The sequence below is a fragment of the Pempheris klunzingeri genome, chromosome 17 (genome assembly GCF_042242105.1).
Source record: "Pempheris klunzingeri isolate RE-2024b chromosome 17, fPemKlu1.hap1, whole genome shotgun sequence".
Taxonomy (NCBI): Eukaryota; Metazoa; Chordata; class Actinopteri; order Acropomatiformes; family Pempheridae; genus Pempheris; species Pempheris klunzingeri.
Window position 1 is genome coordinate 14,350,763 of NC_092028.1, and position 12,614 is coordinate 14,363,376.

The 12,614-nt window shown below is 42.3% G+C and overlaps 1 protein-coding gene across 1 annotated transcript in view; it reads right to left on the reverse strand.

Moving 5' to 3' along the window:
* The window catches only part of cacna1aa (calcium channel, voltage-dependent, P/Q type, alpha 1A subunit, a), a 73,296-nt gene that overhangs the window by 11,852 nt on the left and 48,830 nt on the right, over window positions 1-12,614 (reverse strand). Inside the window, exons 35-44 of the mRNA XM_070847848.1 lie at window positions 12,281-12,364; window positions 10,294-10,296; window positions 8,480-8,596; window positions 8,209-8,274; window positions 7,849-7,946; window positions 7,578-7,728; window positions 6,961-7,088; window positions 5,434-5,530; window positions 851-965; window positions 175-282 (exon numbers count right to left, since the gene is read on the reverse strand). Of these exons, the coding sequence (XP_070703949.1) occupies window positions 175-282; window positions 851-965; window positions 5,434-5,530; window positions 6,961-7,088; window positions 7,578-7,728; window positions 7,849-7,946; window positions 8,209-8,274; window positions 8,480-8,596; window positions 10,294-10,296; window positions 12,281-12,364 (967 nt within the window). The remainder of the gene's footprint in view (window positions 1-174; window positions 283-850; window positions 966-5,433; window positions 5,531-6,960; window positions 7,089-7,577; window positions 7,729-7,848; window positions 7,947-8,208; window positions 8,275-8,479; window positions 8,597-10,293; window positions 10,297-12,280; window positions 12,365-12,614) is intronic.

Sequence of the window (12,614 nt, forward strand, 5' to 3'; positions counted from 1 at the left end):
GTGGATGTGTGAGGAAATGTGCCTGCTGTATCAGAGGGTGCAGCAGTGAGAGAGGCTGACTGAGAGAAGCGGTCCTCAGGTGGCGTGAAGAGAAACAACGTTGGAGCACTGGGCGGCACAGGGTGGCTGCGTCCTAGCCACATTGTTGCGCCTGCACCCACACTCGCAACTTACACTTGTGCGGTGTAACCAGCAAATCCAGAGTCTTCTGGGAGAGATTGGGCCAGATTGCCATCATCTCTTTCCTCAGCTCTGCGTCCATCTGGTGCTTATCAATACCACCTGGAGAAATTCAACAAGCACACGCATGCGCACACATACAGACACACGTGCACATGTATAGATACACGGCCATTCATGCCCAAATACATGGACACGCAGAAATTCAGACATATCAGCATGCACGCACAGAAATGTGCATAAAAAAGTTTAGTCATACACACAAACCATTCATAACCATTCAGATTGATACGAAAAGGTATAAGAAAGGACGTACAAACACGAAAACAAAGACAGAAGAAATATCATGTTATTAGCAACGTCATAGTGGATGTGATCAAATCAAAACTGCACTGATAAATTTCGTTTTTAACCTTAAGTGACAGAGCATCAATTACACAGGATCTCAACCTTCAGCATCACACATATACTTGCAACATGCTACACACAGGATCTACTATCATAGAAATCACATTGTACTTAAGCTACAGTAGGAGAAGCAGCAGGAAGAGCTGAAGGTTTCTGGGTTCAGCACAGAAATGGGAGACAGCACTGCACTACGGGGGAAATAAGAAAAAGAACAAGAAGGCATGTGAAAATGGGACTAAAGGAGGTAAGAGGGATTCCAAACCTTCCGTACCCTTGGCGATCTTGATGTCCAGGGCTGTGCGGATCAAGGCCATGAGTGTGGAGTTGAAGTGGACTGTGTTGTCATCTGCCACAGGCAGATCCATACGGAGCAGTCTCTGCGGGAGAGCCAATCGAGGTGAGCAGTGAGAAAATCAGGAAGTAAGAGGGGTGGCATCTACGTGGAACCTCCAGGTGACACGGGGGGAGGGGCACTGAGTTGGTAGCAGGAGGGGGAGTGGGGAGACGCAATGGATTTGGGTAAAGGAGGCTGAAGGAGCTGTGCATAGCATCTGTAGTAAGCACCTACTTTGTCTGTCTGCCTGTAACAAAAGACTCAGATTCACCCACATATTTTGAATTAGGTACACTTGATTTTCAGTGTTGCGGTGACAATAAATTCACACGTAGGGATTTGTGATATGAAAGAACCTGTGAGTTATTAAATGAAGACACCTTCACATTTGTCCCTTGGCTTGTATGTTCATTCATTTCATAACTGCAGTGTAATCTATGTATGGTTGTTGACATCCAAAAAACCTCACAGGTTGTTTAAAGTCTTGAGCTTTGAAGAATTGACGAAACAGGAGGACAGGCTGAGCTGCAGCTACAATTATGCAGAGCTCCCCCTTGGGGTTTGGAGGTTCACTGTGAAAACAACAGAGACCAGATGATCAACCAATAAACCAAAAACAACCAAGGGACCAATCTAAGGAAGGGGAAGACTTTGGTTTTTGTTTATTGGTTTGATCCTTTATAGGTCTTGTTGGCTTATAATTCAAAGACAATACAAAGACGCACACCTACTCACAGATGGCAGAGTGACATTCGTGTGTGTTTGGTGACAGAAAACGGCGACAACCCAGACATGCAGCATATCATGCCTCCCCCCCAACATCCTGATTAAGTTCCTCTACTTTAATCCATCCATCAGAACTTTTTTTAAGACCTCTATTCCCCAAAACCCTTCTTGCACATCCCACCACCATGCGGCATGCGATGCACACGCAATATGCCTCACAGGACAAGCAGCTGCACAGCCGTACACAGAAAGCATCCTCTGTTGGCGACATTAAAATGAGTTTGTGAGTTGTTTTAACGTGGTTGTTATTTGAGGGAATAAGAGAATTTGTAGACGATGGGGCTAAGGCTAAACTGATAGAGCAGCTAGCTCTATCGCTAATTATCTGATGTCTAATGTGTGAAAAATGGGCACAGACTTAGAAGGTTAATAGGTGAGAGAGAGCAGCATTCTGTGGAAAATGAATAAACAAAAAATTGCCACCACGGACGTGCTGTTTTGGTGTTAAGATGCAAAATGATTGTTCCGGTCAACATAATCCACGTATATGTAGCAGACGTGACATGAAAATAAATATTTGTGTCAGAAAACATATAAAATAAGAAGAAAAGAAATTGGAAGATGATAGAAAAAGAGATGTAAAACAGAAGAGAGTAAAACAGACTATGAGCTGGAGCATTTAAAGAGAAAAAGTGACCAAAGATACACAAAGAAAAGATGAATCAATAAAAAGAAAAAAAGAAAGAAACATCACCACACTTAGTTGGCTGTGTCTGTAAGAAAGCGGTCCTGCCTGAAGGCTCTGCTGTCTCTCTTCAGGACAGAGAAGACTGAAGGTTAAAAGCAATAGAGCGAGATGGGTCATTGTTCTGTGGGCTGGTTGGAGGGTCAAAGGTAAGGTTTGGATTTCTCTCACTGGCAAGTTCCTTAGGGAAAATGGGAGGGGAGGTAAGGCATCAACACAGGGATGGCGACCTTCTGCAGAATTGTTCCAGTAATAATAAGTGAGATTAAGATGGCCTGGGAGCTTTGCCAAAAACCATGCGTGTGAAGCATGTTAGGTTGTTGGGCAGGGAGATTGAAGGTTCCATCTTTTAGTTCAGGGAGGAGGCTTTTAGGGTAAAACCAAAAGGATGAGGAGAGAAAGAGAGCACCAAAGGTTAAGGTTGGGGTTAAAAATAACAACATGATTTACTGAGAGAGAGACAGAGAGAGATACGCAAAAACCTGGGTCAAATAATACATTTTAGTCCACACAGGTGGAAATCTTAGTTTTTCTTATAATCAAGGGGCAAACGTGGATGGAAAATTCTTTATAGGACAATAACCTTAGACTGTAAAAGCTAACTATTCAATGAAAATGAGTTTGGTACATCTTCCTTAACTGACAACCGTATAAATTGTACTGATATGTAAGCCCGTCCATATGGAACCTTAAATAGTATTAAATAGCAGTACTATTTGCCCCAGGTCTGCTGGAGAAGGAGAGGGGAGTTGGATGAAGCAATGGTTAGCGATGGAGTGATCTCCTGTGCCTACAGGCTGTTTGGCCGGCTGCCCTGAGGCTCACAGTGATCTGCCAATGATACTTCATGAGACTGTTGCGTTGATCACAAGAGGTGCAACAGGAACATGTGGTAACAGAAAGCTAAATTTGTTATCATTCTGCACATCTCTGTTCTGATAACAATTTGTGTAAGATTTATTGCGCAAGTGCCGATTATATGACAGACAGGGGTCTGTGCATGGGGTTGATGGTGGTTGGTGGTTATCGGGCCATGCAGAAGGCAGGTGAGGGAGTGTGTATGTGTGGGGAGGGGAGCAATATGCAGAGATGAGGGGGGCTGGAAACAGAATAGAACTGCATTGACGACAGAACCAAAGGACAAAGAGAAGATTGGACTTGCAGATAGAAAAGGTTGCTTGGGGGCTTGGCGCTGCTACATGAAGGGTAACAGAAAAAGAACTGCTTCTGTATGGCAACCAAAGGCTCTCTGAGGAAAACACATCACTTATACAAGCCCTTCTGCTCTCTCTACCATTAGAAATAACAGATAATATCTATGTGTAGGTTGATGTGACTGAGTTCTGGGTGTGTTTGCGTGCGTGTGTGTCTGCCCCATCCACAGGACGGAACGAATCAGAGGACGTAAGTCTAGCGGACCTTCCAAGCCCTGCTGCACACGCATGTTTTTGTGTAAGAGCGTGTGTGTTTATCAGTGTCTACATGTGTTAAAGGTTTGTCTAATCAATTAATATCTTTAATGTTTTTGTCCTTAGATGTTTAAATAATTGCACTCATGTATACACTCAATACAATCACTTTACGTGAAGAATAATCTGACATTACTGATTACAATGTGCATGACTTTTGCATGTCCGTGCAAGTGAGCTTGTGTGTGCGTCATATGTACGGCGCAAACGAGCTGAGAAGGTCCCTCTTTTCGTCTCCTCCTGTGGATACGCACCCCAGCCTAACCGTACACCCTAATTGTCTTGCTGCCTCGCCCAACCAATCCCACACCACCACACAATGCCACAACATCGACCAGCCCACCCCCACTTTCCACGAAAAGAAACAGAAACAGAACGAAAGAAACAACAACACTAAAGTTTACACCACGTTGAGCGCTTAAAATCCCTGGCCCCTCCCTCCTGGACCCCCCAAAATACCCCGACACCCATAGGAGACTCGGGTGAAGATGGGGTCCTTTCTGACCTTGTAGGCCACCCGTGCTGGACACCTCTTCCCGAGGCCTAGTGGAGGACACATGTGCCTCAGCATGTCATACATTTCCCTGCAACTGATCCTGCCACTGCATCATCAGCCAGTGCCACCACCCCGTTAACAAAAGCACAAAAAAAAGGGAGAGATGGAGATATTGAGAGAGAGCAGATTGAGAGGAGATGATTGATTAGAGGATAGAGTTGAAAAGAGAGGAGAGGATCACAGTGTCAGAGATTAAGAGAGAAAGGGGGAGAAAGAGAGAAGGAGACCAAAAACAAAGTAAAAGAACAAAACAACAGAAAGACAAGGTTATTGGGGTGATTTGGAGAGACTGTGGCCTTGAGACTTCTCTGTCAGCTACAGTACTCTCTAACAGTTTGTCATGTCAAAAACAAGGGGGGATAAATAACAGAGGGAGGGGAGAGAACAGGAGGAAGATTAGGACTGGAATTTGAGAGGTAAATGTTCTCTTGTAGTATCAGAAGACAATTATGTGCAAGCAGGAAATACATAAATATATATATCTGTGTGTGTGTGTGTGTGTGTGTGTGTTGTGTGTGTTTGCACAGAAGAGCAGGGCAGAGCTTGACGGCAGACACCAAGCTGCTCCTGCTCTGACGAGGAGAGAGGGGAGGAAGAGGAAGGGGTGTCAATGCAGTTTCTGTCTTTCCCCCAACCCCCAAAAACCAAGAACAATGCAACACTACAGTGGGCAACCGTAGCTTGCTACACTATAGCCATGGCTCCACAGCAAGCAAAAAAAAAGGATACTCAGAAAAAAAAATATATATATTTATTTTACAATGTGGTAAAACGTCTTGGAATATGGATGTTTTTCCCATTTCACTTAGTGCATTTCACATGCTTCTCTGGGTGTCTGCATTGTCCCGCACATTCTCTCAGCAGTTCAGAATGCAAGTCGGTAATGGTGGAAAAGAAGTTGTAAAATTGAAATGAAAAAGAAAAAAAAAATATATATAAAGCGGCATTCACTCCATTCCTGGATGCTGTGGCTAGCAAGTGTGGTTGAGAGATTTTGTTTGAATGGAAGTCAAACCTTGCAGGCCACCCTATGGGGGCATTTCTTGCCTAAGCCGAGAGGCGGGTCGATAACTCGTAATAAACTGTACATGTCCTTATAATGAATGCGCCCGCTGCAAGAAGAATACAGGGGAGTTAAGAAACACATGCGTACACACAGGAAAAAAAACACACACACACATACACACCCAGAAAGAAGAGAGAACATTGGGAGGAAGAGCACAAGATTGACAAGTACACAGTATCTGAAAATACTTTACAATATATTTACTGGAAATAACAGACTCTGTAGACACATTTGCACCTGAATACAAACCTATGCACACTTCACTGCATGCCACACAATGTTAAATGTGGTCCTGAGCACTGCCAAGCCAGTTTCACTCTTCCAAAATGTTCCTTCCTATATTCTGTTGCTTTTTCATCCTTGGTTCGACAGCCCTTTCCTTCCTCTCTCCAGTCCAACCTCTAACTGGATGTGTGTAATTAAGGCAGCGTAGAGAATTATGTTCTCGGTAAACAGCTAAATGCGTAATAGCTGTTTGTGGTGTGGAAATGCCCTCCCTCTTAAATATGTGTTCAGTGTCGGCCTTGTGTCTTTGCTCCCTCTCTTCTGTTCCCTGTGCAGTTGTGTCCTTGTCATAGTCAGTAAGGTGGGGTTGAAAATAGCACATTAGTTTCAGTTAAGGGAAACAATACGTATGCAGCATGTCTACGTATGGTGAAAAGATAAGACAACTAAAAATAATCTATTGATTTCTGAGGTATACTAACCATAGAGGTTAGCCCTTGATAACCGCAAGTTAGCTATTCAGATTTCTCTCTTTCAATTTCCCAGTCACATTCTCTCCCTCATTTCACTCTTTTAGCTATCCACCCATATCTTTCATTCTCTTATTTCTTCCTCATTTCCTTTTCTTTCCCACTGTTTCCCCTGTTTAGACCGGTCTATGTGCAGTCTACAGGACAGCACGAGGGCAACACGCAGGCACTGGAATACAGATACCATGAAACGTAGCATGTCTACAGTAGACACTTAAGACTACAGAGTTAGACAGGGGAGTTATATTTGGATTGTAGACGTTGCCACATTAAGCTTTTAGCAGTATGCAGATTCCAGAAGAGGGAGAAGGTTTGGTAAGGGGTGGGAGGTGTTTCAGGACAGTTTACAGAAAAGAGGAAGGACAGGAGAGGGGAGGGGTTGTACGGTGACAGAGAGATAACCAGATGCCTGATGAGGTTATACTCAGATCCGTTACAGCCCCCTTGCAGCTCTTTTGCTAGGAGATTCTGCTCTATTAACTGGTTTTACATTTCTAGACCATTTGAAATACCTTGTGCTGATGTTTTACACGATAAAAAGAACACAATTAACTACTAGTACACACTAACACAGCTAGAAGTGTGATACGTATATATATTGATACAACTTTTGTTTTTGCTTTGTCATTAGGTGGTCATAAAAGCTGCATCACGTCAGTGTCAAGGCCTGCCAAATTGTGTGCATGTGTATGCACCTGATTGTGTGCACATTACCACTCACCAGGCAGCAGGATCATACTCGGCCCATATCCTGACATACTCATCCAGGTGGTGAGGTCCCAGTATGGATGAATCTCTCGTCAGGTACTCAAAGTTGTCCATGATGACGGCTACAAACAGATTCAGCATCTGCACACACACACACACACATTTTATCTAACATCTTATCTGACAAATACAGCCACTCAAAACTGATTTCACAAAATCATTAGTTTAACAATTAAGTTTTTATGGAACAGCAGAAGAAACGTGTTACTGACTACTCATTTCCTTTCTGAGCTGTAACTAAGAGCAGCAGAATAACCGGAGACACTCCAAAAAGGACATATCAAGTCAGTTCTCAGAGATTAAAGACAAAATGAGAGTGGGAGTTTCCCATCTGGACTCTTGGGATTTAGAATACCTTGCTAGAGGATGTTACAGTGACATAATAGGCTTTTCTTATGAGAGAAAATATTTTCAGGCAGGATTTCTGTTTTACATAATGTAATGTATGGGCATGTTTCCACATTTATAAAAAATATAATCCATAATTTATATGTTTTATGCTCTTTGAATGGTATCACATCATAAATTAGGGACAGGGTGCAGGTTTTGGATAATGTAGTATGTACTCACCAAGAACGAACAGAAGAAGATGAAGGAGACAAAGTAGAGGTAGGCAACCTGGCTGCCGCACTCTGGTTCTGGATTCCCTGACCGGGGGTCACACGCCTTACCCCCCAGACACGCCAGCATGATCTCGTGCCACGCCTCTCCAGTTGCACTCCTAAACCACACAAGAACTTGATTTATGGAGGATTTGGAGTATAAGGTCTGACAAAACTGTAACAGGCTTAAATTTGTTAAGATAACAATGAAGTGCAAATAAAGCAAATAATTCACACACCTGAACAGAAGCATGAGAGCCTGTATGAAGGTCCTGAAGTTGTTGTGTTGGTTGATGGCACTCTCTCCGTCTTCTTCAATAGCAATATTCCCAAAGAGCTGTTGAATACAGTTAATACAAGTTGAATACTTGTGGCTTACTACGTCACTAAAGCAGGGTCTACAACTTTAACACTTTACTGCAAACCGTCACTTCCATAATCATCCTCCTACTCGGGCTATGCACAAAATCCTTATGACCATTAGCATCATGATCCTCATTCTCCCCTCCCACCTCCTCTTCATCATTATTATCCTATAAAACATATTTAATGTATCCCCAAAGCACTATAGCAACTTTTAGTTTGAGGCTCTCACCCACCTGCATCCCAATGATGGCGTAAATGAAGAACAGCATGGCAATGAGGAGGCAGACATAAGGCAGTGCCTGAGGGGAGATACATGAATTGTTTGGTATTAAGTTTGATACATATGAGTGCACCGTGCCTGATATATGAGACTGTACCTAAGCATCATCTATGCATATATACACAATAATATACACAATACTGGTCATATGTATTTCTGTAAAATATACAAATGTACATGTATATGATTCCTGTGTCTGTTAAGCTGTATAATTGGGTGTAAACCTTGAAGGACTGAACGAAGGTCCAGAGCAAGATGCGGATGGTTTCTCCCTGCCTCAGTAGCTTGATGAGACGAGCTGCCCTGAACAGCCTCAGGAAGCTTAGGTTGATGAAATTATTCTACAGTACAGCGACAACATAACCGCAGAGACAGGGAGCCAAAAAGAGAAAGATAGGCAGAGAGAGGGGGGGCGTAGGAATGAAAGTTTGAGAAAGGAAGAAAAGAAAAAGGGAAATGAAAAGAACAGAGAAAGGTGGAAGAAGGGAGATAGGGAGATAAGAAGGATTTGGGGTTGGAATAAAAGGAGAGAGTAGTTAGTCGCAGTCCAAAATGGCAGCAATTTTCCTTAGACAACCAAAACAAAACAATGAGAGAAAAACAGTCAAACTCAAACTGAGGGAGATTCAAACTCAAAAAAAATAAAATAAATCAGGAAAAAACAAGTCAAAGCAAACCAAACTCAAATCAGCAAGACTCCAACAAGCTTTTCATATCCATTAAGATAGACAAAACCAAACAAAACAACACAGGGGAAAGGAAGTCATCCAAATCTAACTAGGTTCATCCAATTGGGTTATGTAGTAGTAACTGTGGTAGGAATGGTGAGTTGTTAAAGTGCAGGGATGTCAGGACGTTTCCTTGGAAAGACAACCAAATGCACTAATTCTCTCAAGGCAAAATATGCAAGATTTTAACATGAAGCAAGCATGCTGCATGCAGATGTGCACTAATACAAAGCAAACCAGTTAAGCCATTAAGCAGATGATGCACCATCCAATAGGATTGGCTGCCAAAGTCATGTGGCATTCTGCAGTGATGTTACAGCCAAACAGGAGCAAGAAAGTGGTTGAAGGACCAACTAAGGTCATTATATCTTATGTGAATTTCTTCACGTATCAAATATGTTCTTAAATTTTCAATCTCATCGGCATGATTATGTGCCTTATGTCTGCGTTTTACATCTTTGTGGCAATTATAATCCATTCAAGTTCATTAATTTTTGTTGGTTTTATCTAAAAAATACAAATTATTATCATCAATTTATGGGAAATTGGTAAATAGATTAGTAAGTACGGAGTTCTTCAACCGTGTAGCACAGTAACAAACAAACAACTGCAGTTGAAGTGCAATTGAAGTGGGTTAAAGTGCTCAAAAGGGGACTGGCAGCAGGCACATGCAGGTTCCATCTACAATACAGGATGAATTACACTGCTCTTTGTGTGTGTGTGTGTGTGTGTGTGTGTGTGTCTGTATGTGTGTGTGTGTGTGTGTGTGTGTGTGTGTGTGTGTGTGCGTGCGTGCGTGTCCGTATGTGTGAGTGTGTGTGTTGTGAAAATAAAGGGTCCCTGCCAAAGACATGCAAGGGGCAGCATGCATCACTTGTTCTCTCTGCCAGAGGCAAAGCTTTGGATTCACTCTGTTGTTACTGGAAACACTCTCCCAGTCACTGTCATATGTGTGGGTCCGTATGTGTCTATGTATGTGCACACAATGAATGGCTGATCGCAATGGATAGATGTAGAAATTTATTCCAGTTTATATAATCCAATCCTTTACAAAGTGAACACTAGTTCTCAGTAAAGGATCTACAATGTGGGTAGGATTTATGGCTGAATAAAATATACAAATGAATACAGTGACTGGTAGAGAGGTTAGTAAACTTGGCAAAAAAATTAAAATTTGACTACTTTCACTCTAAGTTGAGGGTTGTGGCTGGTGGGAGTCAAGCAAAACATGTACACTTCACAGCTGTAACACCAGCTGGGATGCAGTTAAAACAGATGCAGTAAAATAAGATCTTCAAAAGATTACAAACCATCTACATGTGGATGTTGCAGACATATGGTTTATAGCGGCAAATTTGGGGATTTTTGGTTGGTTCGAAGAACAACCAGAGAGATTGACCAAGCCGGTTGTCATGGTGGACACAGAGGATTCATAGTGCATTTTGATTGGGCAGAATCGCAGGAAGTAGTAGGAGTTGGGGGGAGAAGGGGGGCGGGGCGAAGTAGATTACAGTAGATCATCGTTAAGTTTGTGGACGATTTAAAGAAAGCATGTAAAAAGATAAAAAACAAGAAAAAATCAACAGTCATTATAGAGACATAATAACACAGCAGCAGGTTTCTGCCTGCAAATTTTGTACATCCATATTGCAGGGATATCAAGGATCAAGACAGCAGAGGATTGTTGTAAAAATGTATGGATTAGAAATAAATTACCACTATATACCAACATAAAGACCAACCACCAATTACTAGAAACTGTCTGAAGCATCGGTTTAAGCCTTGAGATGGCTTGAATCATTGGTATCCCTTGCTTCCTCAGACAGAGCTGGTAGGTAAAGTGTGTAGGTCACAGCACTTGATAATGGCTGTGCAGCTCCTGAATATGGTCTCGCAAATACTGTACAAATTTGACATTCTTGCGTTTACCTTTTTGAACTGCTTTGGATCAAGGCTATCCAAGAGGTTGATACATCTGCTAGTAAATATTTAGTTTATGTATTCCATTCCTACCAGGTCTACCTGTAATTTTGCAGTTCAGTACTTTAAGGCAGCTCTTAAAGTGTGTTCAGACAGAACTTGAAACAAATGAAAAAAAAATTTCACCTTGAAATATTTTCAACCTGCACAGATGCATCCTCACCTCGATTTGCAAAACCACGTGCAAATTCAAGTCTAAAGGTACGGTCGCATTTCCATTCAACACAGCTGCCCTGCACTAGCCCCCCAAAAACATATATAATCAGTGTATGACAGGGACACTACAGTTTACAGGCTGGTAGTGTGATAATGCATGTTTCCATCTTTTTAAACACAGTGCATCAGAGTTTCTATCAGGTGACTGTGCACATCCGCTCGGTCGAAGTTGAACAAAGGTGATCTGTGAATCCACAAATGCGTGTTAGAAGTTAGAAAGAAACAGGAAACGGATGATTGAATTTGTCCATTGAATGGTCTTCGGTAGAAGTAAACGGGAAACAGACTGAATATCCGAGGACAGATGTGTAAACTGACTGTTTGCATCCACACATCGACTTTGTATACAATCGCGTCACGTCTAAAAACTGCCTCATGTTCTGTCTGAACACACCTTTTCAATTTCTGAAGAAAAGAAAAGATGACACTCTCCCCAGATATATGCATGCAACACATACAAACTAGTGAACATTTACACAGTTCCTGGCCATATGACGCCTCATTCTGGCAAATAAAATAACTAACTAAACTACCTGGCCATCTTACCAGCATTGGCTCAAAGCAATTTAGTGCACTGTGTAGCAATAACGTAACCCACAGTCACACGCCCAATCAAGACTTAATCTGTAGTTACTTAAAGACGTCTGATGCAACTGCAAAACCTCTATTGGCCAACTGAGATGCTATCGAATAATTTGATTGGCTATTAGGTTGCTTGCAGAAGCTGTCTGACTATAAAGCATCAGCATGCTTGCCTTGCTAGCCAGCTGAAGTCTGGTCTCTCTGCGTCCCACCAACTGGGACAATTATATAAGACTTTCAAGAGACGTTCATGCATGACTGAGCAATGCAAGACTCAACAGTGGCCTCTAACTCATGCTCTCCCCTAACTCGCTGTCTTGTGTACTGTATGTTTTTTAGACAATGTGACAGATGTACAAGTCCATAGACACATGCTGGAGCTCACCTAACAAATAGTGACTTGCTCAACAAACACTGCTAAAACAACATCATGTCTGTGTGTTTACAGCTTTGGCTCTTCGGTACGGATCTCTGAAACATACACATCTACACACAAATACCTCCGATCCAGCTACTTACCCCAAGCTCTGTGACCAGGATGTCAGTAATGCTGCCCAGAACTGTCACACAGTCAAAAATATTCCAGGCATCTTTGAAATAATTCTGTGAACAGGACAATAGGGAGACGAGGAGAGGAGAAAGACAAGAGAGAGAGAGGGGAGAGGAATAGAGAGGACAAAGGGAGGACAAGGTGGAATTAGGGAAGTTGACAGGATAACGATGTAAAGAGTAAGACAGTAAATCGTAGAGAAACATGGATGTCGCAGGTATAAAGACACATACAATATTGACAGAGAAATGGGTGGTGCAAGGGGAGGGAGCATAGGCAGACCACATAGAAATAACAAGGAAC